Consider the following 25,833-nt stretch of genomic DNA (forward strand, 5'->3'; position numbering starts at 1 on the left):
CTTCAATTTAATTTATTATATCTTAGTATAAAGTTAAGATAATTAATTTGAGTTTACTAATCAAATGAAGGTTTACAATTATTTTTATACTTCCTCCGTCCCTTAAATAAGTTTCTCTTCTTTCTTTTTGTGACGTCCCCCAAATAAGTTCATCTTTCTTTTTTTCCATTTTTGGACAACTACCCCACCACTAATAATACTTTATTTATTTTTACTTTTCACTTTTTCACAACTCCCAATACTAATTATAACACATTTTTCTCCACTATCAATACAATTTACTCCCTCCGATTTTTTATAAGTGTCTCATTTAGCTCATTTTTTTGTTTCTCAATAAGTGTCCTATTTAAAAAATTTAGAACATTTTCGTCATATTGTTCCCATTTTAACCCTATTCAATATTTCTCAATCATATTTAATCATTCTCGTAATTTGACTAAAATAAATAGATGCATGCATGTATCAAGTAAAATTCCTTTTGACTTCTTCAACAAAATGGCCTTTTATTTACTACTTAAATGAAGAAATACGAAAGAACTAGAGGATTGATGATTGTTCATGATAGAATGCATTGAATTTATAAAATAAAAGAGGGATAGATTTTCATGCAAAAATTAAGTAATTAATAGGGTTACAAGTGTAAATTTAATAGTTTCCTTGGTATACGTTTTTGGATGGCAGGGGACACTTATAAAAAATCGGAGGGAGTACCATTTTTCCTTAAAATTCGTGTCGTCCCCAAATATGAACTTATTTCAGGGACGGAGGGAGTATTTATTTTCCAAATTTTAATACTCGTGTGGTTAATTAATCAAGAGTTATGGTATATATATATATATTTTTAAAAATATTCCAATTTTTAATAATAAATATTTCTTCCGTCCCATAAAAATGTATTATTAGAGAGACAACACAAATTTTGACACAAATTTTGAGAAATGTTTCGTAAATAATGTATTGAGTGGAGAAAAGGTTTCACCATATACAAATAATGATTGTGGTTGAATTAAGTGCGAGATCAAGTAGAAATAAGTAGTTATTGTTAAAAAAACAAAAAAGTGAAGTCATGTCCCAAAATAGACGTGATACAATCTTATGCTACAAATGAAAATAATAAAAATGATAAAATTCTTAAGAAACAGAGGGAATATTAATTTGGATTCATTGTATAATACTCTCTCCAGTCCATTATTATTGACCCATTTCTTTTAGACACCAGTATTTAAGACGATAAGATTGTAGTGTAAAAATGAGTAAGAATGTATAGGGTCATATTATTTGTAGTGTACAATCATTACCGTAAATAAAAACAAGCTAATATTAATGGGACATCCCAAATTCCCAATAAAAAAAACAAGTCAATAATAATGGGACAAAGGAAGTAGTTTTATTTTTATCTTTGGTGAGGATTTGTTTTAATACATCCTCTGTCTAATAAGAAAATATATATTACATTTTTTATTTTCGTCTATCCGTATTATTTATAACAAATTATAATATTTTTTTCTGAAAAAATAGCGAATTTTATTTCTCCATTCAATGCACTAATTATCTATTGAATATTTTTAAAATTCGTTTTATTGTGGAATGCTACTACTATCTTACACGAGGGATGGAGGGAGTATTATAATAGAAAAAAAAAGGAGACCCTCAATCAAGACAACTTCGAAGTCTGTGGCATCATTTGTCTATGAAAAAACCCATGTCTAATCCCTGCTTCCCAATTTCTGCAAATACATAGACAATATCTAGAGAGAGAGAGAGAGAGAGATGGCGGACGCTGCAGTGGAGTTCCTGCTGAACAACCTGAAGGATCTCCTTCTCTACCACTCGCATCTCATCACCGACACGAAGAAGCAGATCGAGACTCTGGAGATGGATCTCCGCCTCTTCAACGCGTTCCTCAAGGACTCGCTGAGGAAGCGGCGGAAGGACGAGCGCACGAAGGTGCTGGTGAGGAACATTCGAGATGTTGTGTATGAGGTGGAAGATGTGATCGACGCCTTCATCACTCAGGCCATGGAGAAGAAGGCGACGAGCTCCTTCTTCAAATTCTGGAAGCCTTCGGTCAATCTCCACGAAATTGGGGTAAAGGTGGAGGAGGTCAGAACCAAGGTCGAGAAGGCGAGAATTGACTTCGCTGATCTCAGCGTACACGATGAAGACAATTATGGAAAACCTGAGGTAATTTCCCCTTTTTTTCCCTCTTTATTTCATGTTTGATCCTCGAATTGATTTCTTGCGGATATATGCGTTGTTTTTTTTAGAAATCTTGAGCTCAACTATGAATTGTGAGAATAGGATGAGTACTTTAATTTATGAAATATGATGGATTCGCTGTGGAAAATGATGGGTTTAAAGAAGTTGGAATTTTCACCCGCGCGCGTAGGTCTGATTTTAGGATAACGAATTCATTTTGTAAATTGATGAATTAACTGTAAATCTTCATGATCTAACGGGTAGAATTGATTCAAAGTTTATATTTTGAAATTAATTTTTCAAGTAGAATGAGAAAGGAGATTTACTTTTTTTTTTCTTTCTCTTCATTTTTTTTTTTCAGTTTTTGTTGTTTTTCTAATTTTATTAAATTTTCTCTCAATTTTTTTTATTAAATTTAATTAATTATAAAATATTTGATGTATATATTAAATTAAAAATCTTGTTATAATCTTTAATTCGATACATGTTATATAAAAAATGAAGTTTAAATTAAATATGAAAGTTACTCTAATTTAAAGTTTAAAATCGAATACATGTATCTCTCTCATCTCTCATCTCTCCTCTATGCTATCTGCTCCTTTATCAATAAAACAAGTTTTTAAATTCGCTTTTATTACTTTTTGTCATATTTTAATTCAGTTTTCCCATTTTTGTTTTTGAATTTTATCTGATTTTTTTAAGTAATCCATCTTCAATCAACTTCATTTTCTTATAATTTCAATCCCACCTTATTTAACACGCATTCATCTATATTGAAAGGATGTGTATTGGATATATAAATATACACACGAGTATTTTTTTTTTTGTGCCAAAATTTAATATACATGCAAGTGATTTTATTAATAGCAATTTTAAATACCTAAAAAAAGTTCAATAAATTGAATTTAATACGTAAATATTTATGTATAATATCAAAATATATGCTATTAATTACGTCCACAAAAAGTATGCGACTTAATTTAGATTCAGCGTGGTTGAATTAATTGAGTGTAAGCCAAGGTGATTTTTCGGTATACAAAGGATATTTGTAAGTGTAAAAAATATAAAAAGAGAAAGTGAGATCATATCTAAAAAAGGAAGATAATATACTTTTTGTGGATGTCAAATAAGGTCGTTGTTGTATAGTCTTTGTGATCGGAGGTAGTAGTGAAAATGGTGGAACTCATGCTGAACTTGCTTTTCTAAGTTCATTGTTGCATAATACATTTATAAAAGTTGGTAAATTTAAACTTTTGATGTGACGTTGATGTGAAAGTGTTGAAATTATTTTTGTTGCTTTATTATTTCAACTAATCTTAGGCCGAAAATGATTCATATTTTATACTATTTTATAATAAATTTTTTAAGTAGGACATTTATTTTCTCATGAAACTAGGAGGGTCAGTTGGTGTTCCGAAATCTACTCTTGGTGGTTCAGATAACTTCTATTGTTTGAAAATCTTCGATTGCTTGAAAATCCAAAATTCTACACCTATTTTTTATTCTAATTTGTAGTTATCAACTGTATTACTACAAAATATTTGGAGTTTCAACTTTTAACATCCTTTTATTTAGGTCCACTTTTAGGAGATTGAGATGTTTGTCTTAAATCAATTACTCAACCAATTATCATCATAGAGTAATTTCCTATTACAAGTTGACTATTTTCTTGAACTAGTTAGAATGCAGTAATTTTTGTAATTTCTTTCTAGTGTTCGTAAATCAATGCATTAATTCCCTGAATTTCAACTTTCCAAACAGGCTCGACCGCCAAGACAGAAAGACGTGGTCGGATTCGCAGATGTGACAGAAGAGCTGATATCGCGCCTGACTCAAGAAACCGACTATTTTGATGTTGTTTCTCTGATTGGTATGTTTGGATTAGGCAAGACAACGCTAGCATGGAAGATTTTCAATGATCCGGCAATCATCTACAAGTTCCCTGTCCGTATATGGCTTCCCATCTCTCAAGAATTCTCAGACAAGGATATCTTCCTAGCCATTCTCAAAGAGTTCACCACTGTAAATGATGATCTACGCCAGAAAGCCGACATGGAGATAGCCCGAATAGTTGCTGGCTATCTCGACACAGCAAGTTTCTTCATCGTCCTGGATGATGTCTGGAATCGAGCTGATTGGGACAGACTCCGTGTTGCTATGCCAGAGAACAATCACAAGGGTAAAATCTTGATCACGAGCCGTATTGAAGATGTTGGCACGTATGCTAGCTGCCCGAGACCTGCCAAGAAGCTGCGTTTCTTTAATCAAGACGAAAGTTGGGAGCTTCTCCAGCTGGAGGCCCTCCGCAAGCTAGACTGCCCTTCCGAGTTACAACATATTGGGCAATTGATTGCAAGAGATTGTGATGGACTTCCTCTTGCAATAGTAGTTATTGGGGGCATCCTTGCTGCAAAATTTTCAGCCTCGGATCTTAGTGAAACGAGAAAGGCGTGGGAAAATGTTTCCACACGTGTAAGCACGTATCTTAATGAGAAAGATCCGGCTGATCGCATGAAGAAATTTATATCTTTGAGTTATGATAGGTTGCCTTACCATTTACGCGCATGCTTTCTGTATTTGGGGGTGTTTCCTGAAGATTACAAGATTCCAGTGTCGAGATTGATCCGAATGTGGATTGGAGAAGGATTTATACAACAGAACAATGATCTCAGCTTGGAGGAATGTGGGGAGATGTATTTGGAGGATCTTATCAATAGAAACTTGGTCACTATTGAGAAGATTAAACCTAATGGTAAGGTTAAAACATGTTGTATTCATGATGCGTTACGCGATTTCTGCAGGAATGAAGCTGGAAATGAGAATGAGAATTTTCTCCAGGAGATCAAGTCGAACAACGGAGGCTTTGCGCCTCCGGTTTCCGACTTACACAAGTATCGTCGTCTGTCTATTCATTTCAACTGCTTGAAGTTCATCTCTCAAAAACCCTTAGGTCATCGCGTTCGCACGTTTGTTTGCTTCTCGAAAGACGAATTCACCTTGCCGGCGGAGGACATTCCGCACCTCCTCTCTGCTTTCAAATTGCTCAGAGTTTTGGAAGTGAAACCAATGAGGCTCACCAAAATCAGCAGCCAAATGTACCAGTTGATCCACGCGAGGTACATCTCCATGTCGTTGGATCTGTCGACTCTTCCTTCGAAATTCGGCCTGCTTTGGAACACGCAGACGCTGATAGTCGACACGACGTCTCGCACCCTTGAGGTGAAAGCGGATATATGGAAACTAAGCCAGCTGAGGCATTTCAAGACGAATGCCTCAGCTCACTTGCCCAAACCGAGTAAAGATAGCAAACACGGCGCAGAGCTTCAAACACTCAGCACGATTTCAGCTGAGAGCTGCACGGCCGAGCTGTTCGAACGGGCTTGCAATTTGAAGAAACTAGGCATCCGAGGGCGGCTAGCGTTGCTTCTGGAAGGGAAGATTGGATCCTTTGATAGTTTGGGGAAAATGAAGTGTCTCGAAAAGCTGAAGCTCGTAAACGACGTACATCCTAAACCGATATCAGAAGGCCAACTGCGCGGCCTTCCTCAACCATATCAATTCCCCTCTAAGCTTAAGAGCCTAACACTAGTTGCTACTTCCCTCAGTTGGAGTTTCATGTCCAACCTCGGCTTGCTGGAGAATCTCGAGGTGCTCAAGCTGAAGGATAAGGCGTTTGTCGGGACGAGTTGGAAGGCGGCTGATGGAGGTTTCCGGCGGCTTGAGTTCTTGCAGATTGAAGAGACGGATTTAACTTTTTGGGAGGCTTCACACCATCATTTCCCTAGGCTTAGGGGCCTCGTGCTCAAGAACTGTGAGAAGCTTCTTGTGATCCCGATTGGCCTGGCTGAAGTAGAAAGCCTGCATAGGCTGGAGCTGTACGTCTGTAAATCTGCAGCTCAGTCTGCAAAGAAGATTTACGAGGCGAAGATGAAGAAGAAGAAGACGCAGGCTGAAGGCTCTGTGTTCAAGTACTCCATTTTCCCTCCTATTGATTGACCAATCTTGACAGGTAAATTTATCTTTCTGATGCTAACTCCTAATGTTAATTGTCTTTTCTCTTCTTTTCACCTTTTAAGCTTCTTTAATATAACTAAGTTAAAATACTGATAAAATGTTTCATTTCTCATAGGAGGGTTTACTTGGTTGCTAAAAGTAAGGGTGTGTAATTGTTTTTTATGGTTATTAATTTGCATTCTCTTAAAATGGAAGAGGATAGAAAACATATAATTTCACCATTTTTTTCACTCTTTTCACATGTTATGTAAAGTGGATAGTTTTCTCTGGTCAAGATAGAAAAATTTTCAATCAACCTTTTTTCCCTTATTCACTCTAATTCATGATAATATTATAATGATGTAATAGTAATTTTCCATGTAAAAATTTGGAAAAAGAAAAAGTGGGATAAATATGGAATAGAAAAAAGTGGGGACAACTAAAATGTGATCAAATTTCTCCATTTTTTTTAATCTCATTTTCTTATGATTAATTTGCAACCTAAGACAACACACTCTTAGTTAGAAAATGATAAATTTGCAACCTAAGACAACACACTCTTAGTACTTGTTTAGTTCAAGTAGAGGAATGGAAATGGAATAGAATCAAATAAAGGGGATAAATGATAACAAACTGTTACTTTTATTGAATGCTTGATTGAAAAATTAAAAAGAATCAGTCAGTAGTAGGGGATTCCTTTCTTTTGTTTCTCCTCTATTTTAGGGGTAACAAATTGGGTGATTGAGTTACCTTCAAATAAGAGTAATGAATGAACTCATCCAAACCAATCAACATGTAATGGATTTAATTAATTGAATCTCTTTTCAAACTCCAAAAAAAATTCAACCAAACATAAGCTTAGTGTAAAAGATTCCATTAAATTTAGCCTAGTTTCTAATTCATGTTGATGTTTGCAGGGGTACATGCAAAGTTGTCAAGCTTGCTTGAACAATTGCTTCATTTTAATTTGGCTCTACTCGCAAATTGCTGCATCTCTTTAAATAATCTTAGTTGCTGGGAGAAAAACGCTGCACTCGACTCTGTTCATCATGTTGAACTCGCCAAAAAAATTGCACGGGTTATGTTGATCAATAATCATTTGTTTAATTCATCAAATCATGTACTAATCGTGGATCGGATAATTTGTTTGTGACATCTAATTGCATTTTCATTGGGGTTCTGATTAATTTTCATGATATTTCATTCTTGTTTTTGGAAAAAACGAGATGGTAATTTTCAAATAGTGCACGATGTTTCATGTCACACTAGTTTAGACAAGACAATGAAGATGGTTTTTTTTTTTTTTTGAAGGGGACAATTAAGATGTTATATAAATATCATCTCATCTTTTGATTTGTAGATAATTCGTCACCTCATTTTTTCTGCGATCGGAAATTAACGTGGCACAAAAATGACGCCATTTTGTCATGATCTATACTAATAGAAAAAGAACGTTAGTCACAATTTGTGGATTGCCTATTTCACCCCTATTAAATTTTAGAGTGAATTTTGAAAATAGCCACTTTGGAATAGTAAATTTAAAAATTGTCCACTAAAATAAAAACTTAAAAATTTAGCCACCTTAACCCTTAAAAAATTTAGAATACAACTAAATTCGTTATTACAATTCGAACTTTTGGGTCGCGGGTTCGAATCCTTCCAACTTCTAGTATTTATCTCTTTCATCTTTAAAGTGACACCGTTTGGGTTTGCTTTAAATAGGTTTTAACGAGGATCGGGTCTCGTTTACGCTTGTGGTTTCGAGGTTTTTCTGTTTTGTTTCTGTTTTTTTAATAAAATTCTATTTCAGTTGAACTTTTGAAGATGATCGATTTTCTTTATGAAGCGTGAAAGCAAGAATGTGAAAATGTCAATTCAAAATAATTTCATTTTCGTTGAATTATTAAAAAAAATCATTTACTTTCTTAAAAAAAAACCTTAAACTTTTATATTATCTTATATCATTTTCTTCATTCAATTTATTTCATTAAAAAATTAATTCATTTTAATTTTAAATTTATCTAAAAGAATTATAAATTCACACCGAAAAATAGTATAAATTTTGGTGTGCTAAAAAATTAGGGGTGAGCAGCGGGTCGGACCCGGATCGACCCGACAGATTTGATGGAACGAATTTTTTAAAAATTGGACCGACCCGGACCGAATTTTTAAAGAGGACCGGCCCGGGACTGGACCGAACCCGAACATCGGTCCCGGTTCGGTCCAGGTCCGACCCTCCGAAATGTAATTTTTTTTACACTTAATTTTCGTATTTAAAATTAAAGAAATTCTATACGAACACATTAGATTACATAAATTATTGCATGCACCATTCCAAATAACTAACCAACTTGGAACAACTGTGCTCAAACAAATTTTACTTGGTTGACTATCACGTTAAATTATGAAGCATACATTAAATTATTTGGATTATTAATTCATTCTACACTATTAGATTAGAAGTTTAGAATTTAAGTGAAAATTAATATATTTATTAATATTATTATAAATATATAAATTAAATTATTATTTATAAAATGTATGGGTCGGTTCGGGTTCGGTTGGTTCGAGCGGGTTCAGACCCGGAAACTTCTTGGTCCTAAGACTATCCCCATCAGTGACTTTCCCTCAACCCAACCTTCAATTAAAATATTCATTTCTCTCTCTTCCACATACACAACCCAACCTTTATCTTAAATCTACTCCCATTAGTGACACTCACATGACCTTTATCTTTTTTATTTTGTTTTATTTTTATTCTTATATTAGTCACAATAATTTTTAAATATATTTTAAAAATTAAAATAATAGTGAAAAAAAAAATTAAAAAAAAAATTTACTTGATCATACAACAAAAATTACACGAGTAAAACAAAATTAAAAATACATAAAATAAATTACAAATACATATAGGAAATTAAAATTACAAGTACAATAAACGCAAATTACATATTCAATTAGTCGTGTCGAATTTTGCCCATATATGCTCAATTAAGTCCTTCTGAAGAGCTTTGTGAGCTTCGCGATTGCGAAGTCGATCCCTGTTGATCATGTAATTAGACAAACTTGCAATTCTGTCAGTTGAGTAGTGAATAGATACATCTTCATCTGCAGGTAAATCCATCAAAAATTCTGTGGGATCATAATAGTTTTGGTATGTGTCTCGTTCATCTTCCACTATCATATTGTGCATGATGATACAAGCCATCATAATTTTTCCCATCAAAATCCTATCCCAAATGAGACAAGGACGTCGAATAAATGCAAATCGAGCTTGTAGAACTCCGAAGGCTCTCTCGACATCTTTTCTTACAACCTCTTGGTGTTGAGCGAACAACTTGTGCTTTCGGAGCACTGGACTTGAAATTGTCTTAACAAATGCAGCCCAAGAGGGATATATTCCATCAGTGAGATAATAAGCTCTATCATTTTGACGACCATTGACCACATAACTTATATTAGGTGCTCTACCTTTTAAAATATCACTAAAAACGGGAGATCGATGAAGTACATTGATATCATTGCACGAACCTGGAGTTCCAAAGAACGCATGCCATATCCATAAATCATATGATGCAACGGCTTCCAAAATGATTGTTGGTTTTCCACTTCTTCCTGCATATTGACCAGCCCAAGCAGTAGGACAGTTCTTCCATTCCCAATGCATGCAATCAATACTTCCAATCATGCGGGGGAAACCACGTTGTTCTCCAACATAGAGTAGCCTTTGCAAATCTTGTTGATTGGGCCTTCTAAGGTATGTGTCACCAAAGCAAGAAATGATACCTTCTACGAAATGAATGACAGCATCCCTCGTGACTGTTGAACTCATTCGTAAGTATTCATCAACGACATCGGTTGCGGTTCCATAAGCCAACACCCTCATAGCTCCAGTGCATTTTTGTAGTGGTGAAAGGCCTTGCCTACCAGTGCAATCGGGTCTCTGTTGAAAATATTCGTCGTTAGCAGTAACAGCATCTACTATACGAAGGAACAATGATTTTTGCATGCGAAATCTACGCCGGAAGAGCTCCGGAGTATACGTTGGATTAGGGACAAAATAATCACTCATCAAACGTTGCTCACCAACTTCACGTTCCCTATCACAATACCTTTTTTTAGTGGTGGAAGAAGAAGTTCCTAAAATAAGATTGGGATTGTTTATGAGCATATCGTCAATAATGCGATCAATTTGACGATTTTGTTGATAACGTCGTTCTTCCCATTCATCTGAAGATGAAGATGAAGAAGACATTTTGGCTTTAGAATGAGTTAGGTACTGGATATGAGGTATGTTATATAGAAAAATAAATGCAGTGATAAAATTTACTGTAAGTTGTTTGACATCTGCATGTGAACCATTAATTTGTCATTATTGAGACACTCACATGTGAAATGGCAGGACAATTATCTCCAGTGCATGTGAATGATAGACATTAAAGTGTGCATGTGAATTGCAGAGATTAAAGTGTGCATGTGAAGTGTCATAAAATGTGTGATTGAAAATTATGATCACGTGAAGAGTGTCAGAGACACTTGCATGTTCAACAGTTGGATTGAAAATTCAAACAAATTACATAGAGCAATGCAGAATTGAAATAACATAAATTAAAATCACACCATTGAAACATAAATTAAAATTACATAATTGCAAAACTACTTCGGAAATAAAATAGCAATGAGGTGGCTTTTCATCTCTTCCTCTTCTGCAGACAAATGGTCCTTCGCCAACAATGCGACCAACATTTTCTTTTCCATCTTCAGAGAATTCATTTTAAGCTTTTCACGTTCCAATTCAATTTTAGCAGTCATTAACTCATTTTCATGATCTCTACTAAGTCTCAATGCACGAATTTCTTCATACATTTCATTTGATTCAGATGCCATTGCCTTACCTTTTCCTTTCCTTTTAGCTTTATCTCTACCTGTAGGACGAGACATAGTAGATCCGCCAGTAGTTGGAGTTTCTGGATTGGACGGGATAAAGTAATCACCATCTTCAGAAGTCTTAGACCTTTTTGTGCTGCCACCACTTTCTTGATCATCACCAACTTCATTGATTGCTAAGTTCCACTTCGGATGTTTACTCATAACATCATTGAAAACAACCAAGTCTTGGAATTTACTGCCACCTGCTTCATAAATTGAGTGAGCTTCCATCTCTATATCTTTCTGGCTCATTCCACTTCTTTTTCTAGCATTTGCTTCTTTGCAAGCAGCAATCCACTTGTTTGCATTTTCATTAAGTCGTTTAAAACGACCTTTCATTGATTCGATATTCCTTGGGCCGATCTCATCTGGATTTTCTTTTTGAGCTTCATGATACATATTCTGCACACGTTCCCACATCGTCGCCCCTCTTTGATTTTTTCCTTTTTGCTTATCTTCGCTAACGCAGATCCAAGAAGACATAAGCGCTACATCTTCTTTCACGCACCAAGCTACATTTTTTGCAGCTTTCTGATTTTTCTTTGGGTGTTCGACATCTTGAAATAAATTCCGAGAGATATTTTGTGAAATGGGATGTTCGTGAGGGGTAGAAATTTGGTTGAGGTGTGGAGAAAATTGAGAATTCTCGTAATACTGAGAATTTTGAACATCTTCTGGATTTGAAAAATTTTGAGGGTGAAAAAAAGATCCAAAATTTGAATAATAATTGGGGTCGTTTGGATCCATGGCTTCAAAATGAAGAAAAAATGAAGATAGAAAATAAGGCTATTGAAAGATTGATGAGAAAATAGGGATACTGAAGTGGTGTTGATGAAAAAAATTGGAAGTCTATATATAGAATTTTTTTCCTAATTTTTAATTTTTTTATATTACAATAAATTATTAAAAAATAGTATTTAAAACTATATATTTAATTAAGTGGAACCCAATGAAAGGGTGCCACATATGCATGACTTTCTCACGCCTCAAAGGCGGTGAACCGCCCAAAGTCACGTTAATTGCTCCAATTTCCATTTAATTTTGTAAATACATTTGTTTGTCTTTTGTGGTGACACTCATGTGAGTGTCACCGATGTGAGTGGTCTAAGAAATAGACTTTGATTGGACCGCCTATACATATTGGGTCTGGACCGAACCCGTCGGTTCGGATCGATTTAGCGGGTTCGGTTTGAGTTTTCTCACCCGTACTCAAAACAATCATCCAACTTCTTCAAATCTCTATTGTCTTCATCCGCGTTGATAAAATATACCCTATATATCTATCTCAATTAAATAGACTTATTTTCTTAATGAATAAAAATTATCCATTAAAAGTTCTAGAAAATATTTTTTGCTAATATGCATAAAAAAAATAAGTTTTAGAATTATTTTTCTTTAGTAGAAACCTTAAATAAAAAATATATGGATATTTTTTGTGGATATTTTAACTAGCTAATAATGATCGTTGATAAAAATATGTTGTTAATTAACATATTGATCATTGATTTGACGCACATACAACTATAAAAGTCATCTTTATTTGAACAATTATAATATTAGTGGGATCTATGTTATGTATAAGTTAAAAAACTTATTAATGTTATCTTTTAAGTTATGAAAATATTACATTCTCTAAAAAAAATTATGAAATATTGCTAATTTTATTATAATTGTATAATATAAAAAAACATTCAACTTCAAAATTATAAATTACTTATACTTTTTAATAGTTTAGTTAAATAACTATTACCGTGCATCACACGGGAGCAAAACTAGTTCAAAAAAAGAAACAATCTAAGTCAAAAAGAAAAAATCTAACTAAAAAACTAACAAAAAAGAACAGTTTTCATCTTTCTAAAGAAATCAAGGAGGCTCTTACAAATCCACCCCAAGATCATGGATGATCCCGATTCCCCAAGCTATTGTTCGAGATTAAGGTTCTTGAAGAGACCGACGTTAGCATGGATTTGACTCTCACCCCGGCACAGATCCAAATTCTGATGGCCTCTCTCAATCAAGAAGAAAAGGCCAAGGTGGGTAAGGGCAACCAAGATTTTCTGCCGATTAGTGCTACCGATTCCAAAGGCCAAGACTATGGACTCAATCTGGCAATTTGGGCACGAGGAGAAAAATATGTTCTTGCCAGGGATTGGCTCGATTTTCTTAAAAACAATCAGCTGCGGCTCGGTGATATAGTTCAAGGTTGGGGTTACCGACTCGCCGGCGCCAGGATTGGAGGCGGCGCCGCCGGCGAGTTGCGTCTTGCTCTCAATTTCGTGAAAGAGCTCGGTTGATTTTATTTTTGTTCGAATTCGCGCGCGGTGTTCTGGTCCACCATTTTTTTTTCTTTTTTCGTTAGATTTTTTTTTTTCCTTTTTTAGTTAGATTGTTTCGAATTGTATATTTTTTTGAGTTAAATTTTTCCTAAAACTATTCTTTTTAGGGTGTGTTTACTTTGGTAGTAAATTTTTCATTTGAAAAGGATGGATAAGAAATGGTGAGATAATATTACCTTTTTTTTTTTCTTTTTTTATCATGTGTTTACTTTGTTAGAAATAGATGGATAAACAAATTGAAATGTTGGAAAATATTTTCACACCCTCCCAATAGGATAATATTATCCAACATTTGTGAGAAAATGAGTGAAAAAGGACTGCCCGAATAAATTTTCCAGCCTGACCGAAGAAAATTATCTATCATAGGAAACATGTGAAAATGATGAAAAATATATTTTTTCTAACATTTTCTATCAAAGTAAACACACCCTTAGAATATATTTTTGGGCACTAAGATTGTTTGTCAAAGGTAGAATTCGATACCTCTACAAGACATATATGAATTTTAGAATCTATTTTCTGATTTGTTTATCCTTGGATTAACCTGAATCATAGGTGAAATTGCAGTTTTAACCATCGATCATGATTGAATTTAGATCACTCCATTGATTACTTACTACTTAGGGCTCTGAAGAAGATTGTGTAATGGCTAAAAGCCCAAAATGTTCGACTTCGCGACGTGGTAATTCTTGAAGTCAGGTTTTCTATGAGATTTATGTCAAATTATAGGGAATGCTCGGTGCATTTTTGTTTAGATGAAATCCATGGTATGCACTATGCAGGCAGGTTAACTGCAATATAGTAAGGAGTGCACTTGGCTCGACTTCTCAGCTGGTTAGCTCCAAGTTTCTTGACGTAAAATACACGAACTTTCAACAAATTCTGATTTTTCCCATAATCTTTAAAATTTGAGAAAAAATACACAATCTTTCGATTTTTTCTGATTTTTCCCACGGGCATAAAACACTCTCAAATAGAAGTTGATTTTAGGGCTTTTGACTTATATTTTTGATACATAAGCGTAGGAGATAATAAAAGTGCCATAATAAAGCCGATGTACGCTTAGGTATCAAAAAATTTAAGTTAAAAGTCCAAAAATCAGTTTCTATTTGAGAGTATTTTATGTCCATGGGAAAAATCAGAAAAAAATCGAAAAATTGAGTATTTTTTTTTTAATTGTAAAGGTTATGGGAAAAATCAGAATTTGTTAAAAGTTCGTGTATTTTACGGCAAATATCCCTTTATCTTACTATGTTTTTTAAGATTTTTACCTCACATACTTTTTCATATACGTTTAATTCTTAAAATGAATGTGTAACGGATGAAGATGGTACTCATTTACTCACAATAAAGGGTCCGATGATTACACCCCTTTGGCTATTTTATCTTGTTTCGTTTTCCTTTTATAATTTCACTTTTTAGAGTCAATTTTAATTTGTTATAAATAGAACTCGCACCTCTCACAAATAATATATGTACAAGATTTGGTTTAAATAAAAACTATTTTTAATTTATAAAATAAAAATTATTTTCAGTCTTTAAATTATGAAGATTTACAATAATATATTTGTACTCAAATTGAATGAATTATGAATTTATTATTTTTCAGCTTGTCACTGTATCTTATTAAAATACCCCTCTTAACCATCAGATGGGATTATCTCTGTCTCACTATTTTGTGTGTACCACTCTTAATTTATCTATTTTATAATTATTTTGTGTGTACCACTGCGTGCCCCTTTTAATTAAACAAAATATGCTGATAATCAATTAATAATTTTTTTTTTGATGCAATTACATTTTAAATCAATTAATAATTCAACTCATCAATATTAGGCTGGGACATGGAGTGGGACACGGCATTGGGGACAGGGAATCTGATCTTATCTATATATATCTATCTATACTAATAGAAAAAGTGCATTGGCCACAACATGTGAATGACCTATTTTACCCCTATTAGGGGTCAACTTGGGGCGGCTCTTTATTTTAACTATGATATGGATATTTAATAATTTTTATTCCTTGAAAAATGGACGATGCAAGTGTTTTTTTTTGTTACATTCAAAGAAAAGAAAAATATACTCACACTCTAACCTTCTAGGTGACTTGAACCCCCGACTTATTAATTAGAAGAGAAGCGTCTTACCAATAGATTGTGCTTCATCGTCATGGAGGATGCAAGTGATTAGTACAAGAAAATTAGCATAGAATATCAACAATCTATATCCAGATCGGATCCCCTGTCCCCAATGCCATGTCCCACTCCATGTCCCAGCCAGCCTAATACTATGTCGTTTTGACCATAAGAAGTGAGCCCCTTTTAATTAAACAAAATATGTTGATAATCAATTAATAATTCAACTCATCAATATTGGGCTGGGACATGGAGTGGGACACGACATTGAGGATAGGGGATCCGATCTGATCTATATATATCTATCTACAATAGAAAAAGTGCATTGGCCACAACATGTGAATGACATATTTTACCCCTATTACATATTTTATTTTACGATTAATTTTATAAATTATATTATATATTTATAAAAAAATATAAATCTATTTGATATATATCTAATATAATATGTAATCAATCTTTTTGTTTTTTCACCACCTCATCAATGACAAAACGAATTAAGATGTAAAATAAATTATCTAATCTAATCCTCATACTGCGAAATAAACAAATGATCATTCAACACATTAACTACACAGTGTCTTGCTAGTTCAACATAAAAAACCGAATCAAATGCTGTTTATTCTAATCCAAACGCACGAAGCTGGGTTATTTGAAGAAAGGAAATAGTTCAACATAACAAAGCATAAATGAGAAGAACAAATTGAAGTGCAGCAGTTATTCAAGCAAGCCACACAGCACCAGCCATACACCTCTGCAATTGTAAACATCATGAGTTGTAGTTCGAATCTCTAAGCTAAAGCACAAACACAGGTATATGATCATAACTTAATTTCACAATCAAAACAATTGAGACTTTAGCAAGAAGAAACAATATTTTACCACCCAAACAACTATGCGACTTGAACCTTTTGTTTTGTTGATAGTTACAACAAGAACTTTTCAACTTTAGCTCGTGATTCTGGCCAAAATATGAATTGAACATGTATAAACTAGTCTGTTTAATTAGTATGATTCTTTTAAAAGTGATTACTAGTTTGCATCTCATGCATACACGTTCATCACCACATATAGGCCAAGCTCAGTGTGTAAACTAGAATAAACCAAATTCAACTATCGATCAACCATTAAAACAACAATAGTAACCATCATGATTTTTTAGCAAAAGAAACAAGAAGAAAATTAATTAAAAAAAAAGTTATACGACAATTAAAGTACTTATCTTTAGCTAAAAGTTTAGGTTGCAAATGAAAACGAAAAAGTTTGGACAGCAAAGAAATTCATCTAAGTTTTCCTCAGTATACAAATGAAATTCATGCTGATAGAAAAGATTACAACTCTAAAAAGATATATTGATCAATTACAGCTTCCAAATATGGAAAGAAGAAAATTTTCATATGATATAGAAGATGATCTAAGAGTAGCAAAAGTGTACCTGATAAGAAGCTTGAAATGTGAGACACTGCAAAAGACAAGTGAGATTAATAACGTTAATTAAAATTAACATGAAATAACTGAGAGATTATGTAAAAGTAAGCATTTGAAAGATAAGTTACCAAGCATGATCACTCAACAGGAGGGTAGATGGCGAGCTTGAACTCAGAGTCCTTCGTCTTTGTCTTTGCAGCCGCAATCATCTTGCCAAATTTGTTCGCCAGTATGCAAGTAGACAACTCCAACATTTGGAGGCTTGGTATGTCAGCAAGCTCAATTGGAATTTCACGGAGCTTGTCGCAGTTCTTGAGCACAAGGCTTCTGAGCTTGGGGAAGTTACGGGACGAGGCCTTCCAAAACACCAAATCCGTCTCTTCAATGTGCAGAAACTGAAGAGTGGGGAAACCTCCATCTTCTTCTACCTTCCAGATGTCACCCGTAAATGCACGATTTTTTAGCTTGAGCACCTCGATTTTCTTGAGCGATCCAAGGGTAGAGATATGGTCCCAACTGAGGGAAGTGGCACATAGAGTGAGGCTGGTAAGTCCGGATGGGAACCGATCATATCTAGGAAGGCAATGCAGTCGCTCTGCTTCTTGTGTTGCATCGTTTACTAGCTTCATCTTTCCAAGATGTTTCATGCACCCCAAATTATCAAAAGATACATTCCTTGTTTCGAACAGCAGGGATAGCTTCCCACGGATGCCCAATTTCTTCAAATTGGGCGCCCGTTTAGGAAGTTCCTCCGTGCAACTCTCCACCGAGATTAAGCCGAGTGTTTGAAGCTCGTGTGCACAATCTTTCTCACTTTTAGGTGGCTTGAGGGTAGCGGAGGCGTTCGTCTTAAAATGCCTCAAGTGTTTCATCTTCCATATATCGGCTTTCACATCAAGGGTATCGGATTCGGTGGCGATGATGAGAGTTTGTATGTTTGAAAGCTGGTTGAAGTCTGAAGGAAGAATTGACAACTTGAAAGACAAGGCAATGTACCTCATATGAATCAATTTGTAGAGGTCACTATCAATGGTGTCGTATTTGAAAGGTAGAACATCTAAAACTCTCAACAGTGTGAAGGCGGCAGTGATTTTTGTACTGTTTTCAGCCGACACCACACATTTATCTTTCGAGAAACAAACAAATGAGCGGACACGAGGGCCAAAAGGTTTGGATTGGATAAACTCCAAGCAATTGGAATGAATAGAAAGACGGCGGAATGTTTTAATCTGGGAAACTGAAGGTACAAACTCTCCTTCGCTCTGGTACTTGATTTCCTGTAGGAAATTCTCAGCTTCAGCTTCAGTGCGGCAGAAATCGCGCAAGGTATCATGAATCTGGCAAGTTTTAACCTTACCATCAGGTTTAAACTTGACACTCTTCACTAAGTTTCTGCTGATGAGATCCTGCAAATACCCTTCTCCAGTTTCCTCCAAGGTGTCAACTTTTTGTGGTATGAATCCTTCTGCAATCCACATGCGGATCAATCTCGACACAGGAATTTCATAGTCTTCTGGGAACAACCCCAGATAGAGAAAGCACGCGCGCAAGTGGTAAGGTAAATTGTCATAACTCAAAGATATGAATTTCTGCATCCGTCGTGATTGGTCTTTCTCAGAGAGATATGAGATCACGTCTTTGGACACTTTCTCCCACTCTTTCTTTTTTGTGTATATGTTTGTGCTTGCAGACTTGGCAAGGATGCCTCCTATGACTACTATCGCAAGCGGCAGTCCATCACAATTCTCTGCGATAATTTTTCCCACATCTACCAAATCAGTTGGGCACACCAGCGTGCCGAGGGCCTCCAACCGGAAGAGCTCCCAGCTTTCTTCGAATCTAAAGTTACGCAAATTGTAGTGACGTCTGGGCTTACTAGCATCCTTCCCCACTTCCTCATGACGACTGGTGATGAGGACTTTACCACTTGCATTGTCAGATGGCAGAGCCTCGCTGAGTTTTCTCCAATCTTCAGCCGTCCATACATCGTCGATGACGATCAGGAACCTTCCTCTTCTGAGATACTCAGTGACTATCTCAGCTAATTCGTGGACCTCTCTGGAAAGTGTTCTCTCGTCTACAGTCCCATTTAAATGTTTGAGAATGTTTAGAAATAATTCTCTCTGTGTGAACTTTTGCGAGACAGTAAGCCATATACGAGTGGTGAACTTGAAGCTGATATCTGGATCATTATAAACCTTCCATGCCAGCGTTGTCTTGCCCAGCCCAAACATACCAATCAGAGAAATCACATCAAAATAGTTGGTGTCTTCCATCAAGCGATCTTTGAGATCTTTCATCACATCTTCGAAGCCAACCACATCTTTCAATCTTGGTGGCCGAGGCTGATTGAAAAGTTTGATTTCAGGGCACGCATTCAAAGAGATATCGGAAGAAAGTACAAGAACGTCTAAGACTCAATCTCCTTAAAGTTCAAATATAATATATATGGCACGATTAATTCCTTGGCCAAACGTGAAATTCTAGTGCAAGAACCTAAAAGGCTAAAATCCCAACGATGCATACCATTGTGCTTGTGCACGCGGTGCTGACCATCAGCTCCTAAGATTTATGAGACGAACAAAAGTTGGGGAATGAATATTATATGTTGATTCGTGCTTTGAGCCTCTAAGCAAAATTTTTCAAGAAGAAGAGCAAGAGGAGTAGGAGGAGTTGTTATGTTTGTTATGATGGTGGTTCCATGTTGAATGGATTTTAGAAGAAGAAGACGAAGAAGAAGATGACGATGATGATGATGATTCAGACATTGAATGGATATCTTAGAAGAAGAAGATTGCTCAGCATTGAATGGATCTTAAAAGCAGAAGAATCTTCGGCAGTGAATGGATCTTAAAAGAAGAAGAAGAAGAATTAAGAAGAATCTTCCGCATTGAATGGATCTAAAGAAGAAGAAGAAGAAGAATCTTCTTCGGCATTGAATGGATCTTAAAAGAAGAAGACTGGTGCGAAAAAAATATGAATTCTTGAATTTTGTCCGCCGGGTTGTGATACCCAAGGTGGGATTGAAACTTAAGACAATTGGTTACAAAAATAATTAATCACTTCACCATCGTATGGTTCCAGAATGAGGAATTTAGAAAGTGTCTGGTTTTAAAACAACTATTTAGGATCTTATAGGCTTTTTCAAAGTGTTTGACAAAATAAGCTCCTAAATAGCTAATTAGTTGTAAAAAAAATAAGCTTTAAGAGGTTATAAGCTCTCAAAATATAAGTTCATCTACCCAACCTAACCGGTAACCTATTTTCTCATTATCTTAAAAGCAAGACTCATTTTTTTTCAAAAAATTATAAAATAATACTAATTTTTAGAGAACCCTTCACAAATATATAGGTCATGTCATATTATAAACTAATAATTCTTAAAATATTAAATTATGAATATTATGGTAACTTTAAAATATGAACCTAGTATTGAATCATCCTCGTTATGATCTCCACTAATATCAACCACAATTAATTAATACATACAAAATATTTATTTAATTTAAATATTATCTCTAATTTGTTTTTACACATTACAACATGATTTAAAATTAAAATTTTTGAACAAAAAAAAAAGCATTGTGTATAAACTTGAAAAATTAATATATTGATATCTCTCTAAATTAATAAAATCCTTAGGTCCCAACATTATTAATTTATACATGTTTTACTATATTTTTTGAGAAATCTAACATTCATACTGAATTTTCAAACACATACATATCAAGGTAGGATAACATCAATATATAATTTAGTGTATACGTAATATGTACCATATTTCTTTGTATAATAGGTATGGATTACAATAATGGACACACCACTCAACCAAATTAATCAATTTAAAATTATTATAAAAGTGGAACCTGTAATCCACTCACAATACACATAATTAACTATTAAAATCCGTGCGAATATTAAAGACAATTAACCGATTTAAAACTTCAATAAAAGTGCGAGTGAGACCCTTATTCCACTCACAATACATCCAATCAATATATTAAAATTTGTGTAATTATGAAGAGATATTTTTTGATGGACGGAGAGAGTATATAATAATGTCAATATTTAATCTAACACCAATACCATGTGATATATTTATGTAAACGACGACTTGTTACGTAGCGTTCTCTTTAATGAAAAAAAAGTTTGAAAATATATATTTTCATCATTTTTATACTCTTTTCACATGTTTTTTTAATAATTAATTAAGTGATAAAATTATTTATATATCCATCATTTTCTCATGATAAATATATACTCCCTTCATCCACCAATTAAAGCCCTATTTGAGGGTGGGCACAGAGACTAAGAAAGCTGAAAAGGGTGCTGTGGATGAAATATAAGGATAATTGACTAAAGTGATAAAGTAGTTGACTAAAGTGTTAAATGTGTTGTGTGGTGGGTCCACTAGTGATAAAGTGTAATAAATATAGAATATAAAAATAATAAAATTATTGTAAGGTGGGTCCATCAGTGACAAATGGTAGTAAATATAGGAAAAGAAGAATAGTAAAAAAATACAAAAAGCACAATAGAGCTTTAATTAGTGGACAAAAATTTAAGTGCAATTAGGGCTTTAAATCGGAGGGAGTACTTTTTTTGTAACTTGCATAGTAAAAGTGTGTTGCACTTGTTTGCAGATTATTAGCCAATGAATTAAAAACTCTTTTGTAAAATAACTTTTAAGACCACTTGGAGCCATCATATTGCAACATTCAAAATATCATGAGAAATTAATTGTGAATAAAATTTGTCCAAATACCCATTTTATTTTCGAAATGTGAAATGTTAATAATAAAAAAAGAGACTAAAAACAAAATCAGCCATGCCATTAATTTTAGTAAAAATATGAAAAAAAATTAAATCAGCATTATTAAAGAGTTTAAACTACTTCATGACTCTATATTTACATTAAATCTTTTTTATTTGACTTTGATGTTGAAGAACATTTCTTTCTCTTATTTTTCCTGTTTATTGAACGTGCAATCAGCAATCATCGCTCGAAATCTAGAAGTAATTTTTTTTTTAAAAGATTTTTTTTTTCTTTTTTGTGAATATAAGCAAAGATGAGATAAAAAGCATGGAGAGCTAACCTCAGGTTTTTCATCTGCGTCTTGGGTGATGCTGGGGAGCTTGATTTCTGCCCTCAAGTCCGCCACCCTTCCGCTGATACCCTCGACCCTCGTGGCGACGTTGTGCAGATCGGCCGATTTCTTAAAGAATCTAAGGAAACGCTTGTGGTTTGTATCGACGGTCTTGGTAACGTAGACGTCGATGATATCTTCGATTTCATAAACAATATCGTGAATCTCCTTCACCATATTCTTTACAACATCTTCCTCTTTCCGCCTCTTCACCGTGTCCCTCAGGAAGGCTTGGAAGAGGCCGAGATCCCTCTGCAGCTTCTCGATGTTGCCCTTGGCGTCCTTGATTTTGTTGTAGTGTTCCTTCACTAGGTCCGCCAGGTTGTTGAGCAGGAACTCAGTCGCAGCATCCGCCATCTCTCTCAGAAGAAGAGGGGTTGAACCTCCGACGTTGTGGTTAACACGCTCTTTGTTTGCTCTCTCTGTATCTTTCTGTTTGCGCAGAATGGGATGGAGGGATGAGTAATATGTTAAATAGACATGGTTGCAGGGCCGGCCCTGGGCATGGGCGAGCATAGGCGACCGCCCAGGGCCCATGATTTTTGAGGGCCCCAAAAAAATTATATACCTTTAATATATATGTTATATTTTAGGTCAGATTTAAATAAAAATATAATTGTATATTGATATGTTCTTAATTGGGCCCAAGAATATTGTATCCATTTAATTAATTAGGGCTCAAAATATCATAATTATTAATACTCTTTTAAAATAAATAAAACAACTTTAAAGATTATTTAGCAGATCAGAATCAGATTCGGTAGATATAATTATGGGATTGTACCGTTCACCCCTAATCTTTTCATCTTCTCCTCTTTTTTGCAAACAGTCAGCCGCCCAAATTAATCCCAGAAATCTTTTCCCAAAAATTTTCTACCGTTAACAATGAACTATATATTTAGAATATTCTTCAATCTACAAACCACAATTTTATCAATTCCTTGCAATCTACATACTGAAAATCTTCATCTATATTCTACAATCAAGTGAGTGATCATCTGTATTGGAAAATTGAGATCAAATTGAAAGGAAGGCTGAAGGCAATAATCAATTTTGATTTCCACTTTTTCAGTTTAGTACTCCCTCCGTCCACGAATTAAAGCCCCGTTTGAGGGTGGGCACGGAGACTAAGAAAGCTAAAAAAGATGTTGTAGATGAAATATAAGGGTAGTTGACTAAAGTGATAAAGTAGTTAACTAAAGTGTTAAAGGTATTGTGTGGTGGGTCCACTAGTGATAAAGTGTAATAAATATAGAATATAAAAATGATAAAGTTGTTGTAAGGTGGGTCTATTAGTGGCAAATGGTAGTAAATATAGGAAAAGAAGAAGAGTAAAAAGGTACATAAAGCACAATAGGGCTTTAATTGGTGGACAAAAATTTAAGTGCAAGTAGGGCTTTAATTCGTGGACGGAGGGAGTACAATTTAATTTTCTGTTGAAATATTTGATTTTCGAAACTGAATGATTCTAAATGTTAGAATTAAAATCACTAATTGCATTTGAATGATTCTTTGCGGTAAAGTTTAAAATATACTCCGTAATAGATAAATGGCTAATGATTCTTAGGCGTTTAGCATAGGCCCATTTTGTCATATTGTATTTTTATTATAAAAAATAAAGGGCCCATTTTTTCTAGTTCGCCCCGGGCCCTATTTTTATCAGGACCGGCCCTGCATGGTTGCCGGAGAATTAATGCTCATATACCCATCCACTTGTATATATGCTCACGTGCCACTTAGTTGTCACAAGTATTGAAAAACTATATGCTGGTAGTCGTAGGGATGTTAATGGGCGGGTTTTACCCGGACCGATCCGAAACCGTTCATTATCCGTTGAGCTATCAAATAATGGTTTTGGTTTTGATTCCGGTTCCGGTTCCGGTTCTAGACCCGACCCGCTCAGACTCAGAATCTAATCGGTCCAGACCCAATTCGATCCATTTGTTTCGAATCCGGTCCGACCCGACACATAATTATTTTTTTTTTTTAAATTTCGAGTGCGGTCTGACCCGACACATAAACACTTTATTTTTTATTTTTAATTTCGAGTTTGGTACGGCCCAAATAAATCTTGAATTTTGAAATTGATTTTAAATTGAAAGTTGCATTTTTAGTATATTATAGATATAGATTTAGGCAGGATTAAAATGAATTTAGCAAATGATGACGAGAATAAATGCAATAAACATAGAATGAGAATGAGCAATACTGCAAGAGGAAAGGAATGACTAATTTTATATTCATAACAATGATGAATTTTACTGCAAAAAGCTTATCATTCATAAATTTGGGAATTGATTCATTGTTTCATTCCTATACCTACTAACTAAGTAACTAACTATATATGCCCCCAAAAAAATCTCAATTAACGAAAAGATAAACAATAGATATTTTCAGAAAATTTTGAATCCTCGTCACCGATAATTTTTGTCTTACTTCCATTTTTTCAATGGATTGATAACTTTCTTTATTATTGCCAGCTAGGGGTGAGTGGTCGGTCTGGACCGGACCGAATCGGACCGACCCGACGAAACCAAGGATCGAATTTTCAATATTTTTTGGATCGAATCAGATCAGCTGAAACCCTAGGACCGAACCGAAATCGCCATCGGTTCTTGGTCCGGTTCGGTCCAAAATAGACCATTTTTAAAATATTAAAAATTAATAAAAATATTAATAAAGATATTAGAAATTAATAAAAATATTAATATATTAATAAAAATATTAAATATATATATTCGGTTTGGTCCGATTTTCGTCGGTTTTGGCCTCCCCGAGACCGGGACCGAACCTAAATATTTTCAGTCCAAGAAAATAGAATCGAACCGGATCAATACATAGACCAAAACTGATCGATTCGGTTCGATCCATCCATTTTGGTCCGATTTTGCTCACCCCTATTACCAGCTCATTGACCGTATCGATGGGGATTCCGCAATAAAATTAGTCTATAGATGTGACGCAATATTCAATGGCAAGTGGTTGCATAACCTGCACAAACCCAAATTACTAACAAATTGACTTTTAGAAATTAAGCATCTTAGCATGTGATGTAATTTGCAATATCGATGCACATGCTCATCCATGGTTACATAAATAAGCATGTGAAAAAAAAAGCCTATCTTTAGTTATGAAATAACTAAAATCAATACCAATTTATATCTCGTTAATTTTAACACAGTATTTACCACAAGGCAGAAGGTTACACCATAGAGGACGGTTGAGGTTATGTAGAATACGTCTGAATTCGTTATATAAATATTTGAATTTTATATAGAAAATATTTATTAAAAAATTAAATATTTTGCGAAATTTAGAATGCATTTACACAGATCGATAATTTTTATGAATAGTCCATAATTTTTTTTAACAAGCATGTTGATATGGGGTTCAAATCTTAAAGAGGGCGATATTTTTAACGTATTAGATTGATATGTCTATTTCATCAATTATATTAGTTTATTCGTAGAATTTATTAAATTGTTCATTATTCTCATTTCTCTTAAAAATCAAATTTCTCAATAGAACTAACCCTATATATATATATATATATATATATATATATATATATATATACACACATGTATAGATATAGTGAGATCGTGCCTTGTATGAATTCAAGGTCCCCAGTTCGAATTCCATAGGTAGTAAAAAATTTATT

At 34.3% G+C, this 25,833-nt stretch overlaps 4 protein-coding genes across 4 annotated transcripts; 1 reads left to right on the forward strand and 3 right to left on the reverse strand.

The window, feature by feature from the left end:
- Nucleotides 1-1,579: 1,579 nt before the first annotated feature.
- Nucleotides 1,580-7,390, forward strand: LOC131017165 (putative late blight resistance protein homolog R1A-10). The gene is made up of 3 exons (XM_057945896.1): nucleotides 1,580-2,184; nucleotides 3,961-6,208; nucleotides 7,110-7,390. The coding sequence occupies exons 1-2, from the start codon at nucleotides 1,771-1,773 to the stop codon at nucleotides 6,193-6,195; spliced, it is 2,649 nt and encodes an 882-aa protein (XP_057801879.1). The 5' UTR covers nucleotides 1,580-1,770; the 3' UTR covers nucleotides 6,196-6,208; nucleotides 7,110-7,390.
- Nucleotides 7,391-9,059: 1,669 nt separating this feature from the next.
- On the reverse strand, nucleotides 9,060-10,528 carry LOC131017168 (uncharacterized). The gene has a single exon (XM_057945898.1). The coding sequence runs from the start codon at nucleotides 10,445-10,447 to the stop codon at nucleotides 9,146-9,148; it is 1,302 nt and encodes a 433-aa protein (XP_057801881.1). The 5' UTR covers nucleotides 10,448-10,528; the 3' UTR covers nucleotides 9,060-9,145.
- A 320-nt stretch (nucleotides 10,529-10,848) lies between these two features.
- On the reverse strand, nucleotides 10,849-11,868 carry LOC131018183 (uncharacterized). The gene has a single exon (XM_057946904.1). The coding sequence runs from the start codon at nucleotides 11,866-11,868 to the stop codon at nucleotides 10,849-10,851; it is 1,020 nt and encodes a 339-aa protein (XP_057802887.1).
- A 4,262-nt stretch (nucleotides 11,869-16,130) lies between these two features.
- On the reverse strand, nucleotides 16,131-22,654 carry LOC131017166 (disease resistance protein RPP8-like). The gene is made up of 4 exons (XM_057945897.1): nucleotides 22,122-22,654; nucleotides 17,154-19,370; nucleotides 17,033-17,059; nucleotides 16,131-16,351 (listed from the first exon to the last, which is right to left on the reverse strand). Exons 1-2 carry the CDS (start codon nucleotides 22,527-22,529, stop codon nucleotides 17,163-17,165), a joined length of 2,616 nt encoding a protein of 871 aa, XP_057801880.1. The 5' UTR covers nucleotides 22,530-22,654; the 3' UTR covers nucleotides 16,131-16,351; nucleotides 17,033-17,059; nucleotides 17,154-17,162.
- Nucleotides 22,655-25,833: the final 3,179 nt, after the last annotated feature.

The sequence above is a fragment of the Salvia miltiorrhiza genome, chromosome 3 (genome assembly GCF_028751815.1).
Source record: "Salvia miltiorrhiza cultivar Shanhuang (shh) chromosome 3, IMPLAD_Smil_shh, whole genome shotgun sequence".
NCBI classification, from domain to species: domain Eukaryota; kingdom Viridiplantae; phylum Streptophyta; class Magnoliopsida; order Lamiales; family Lamiaceae; genus Salvia; species Salvia miltiorrhiza.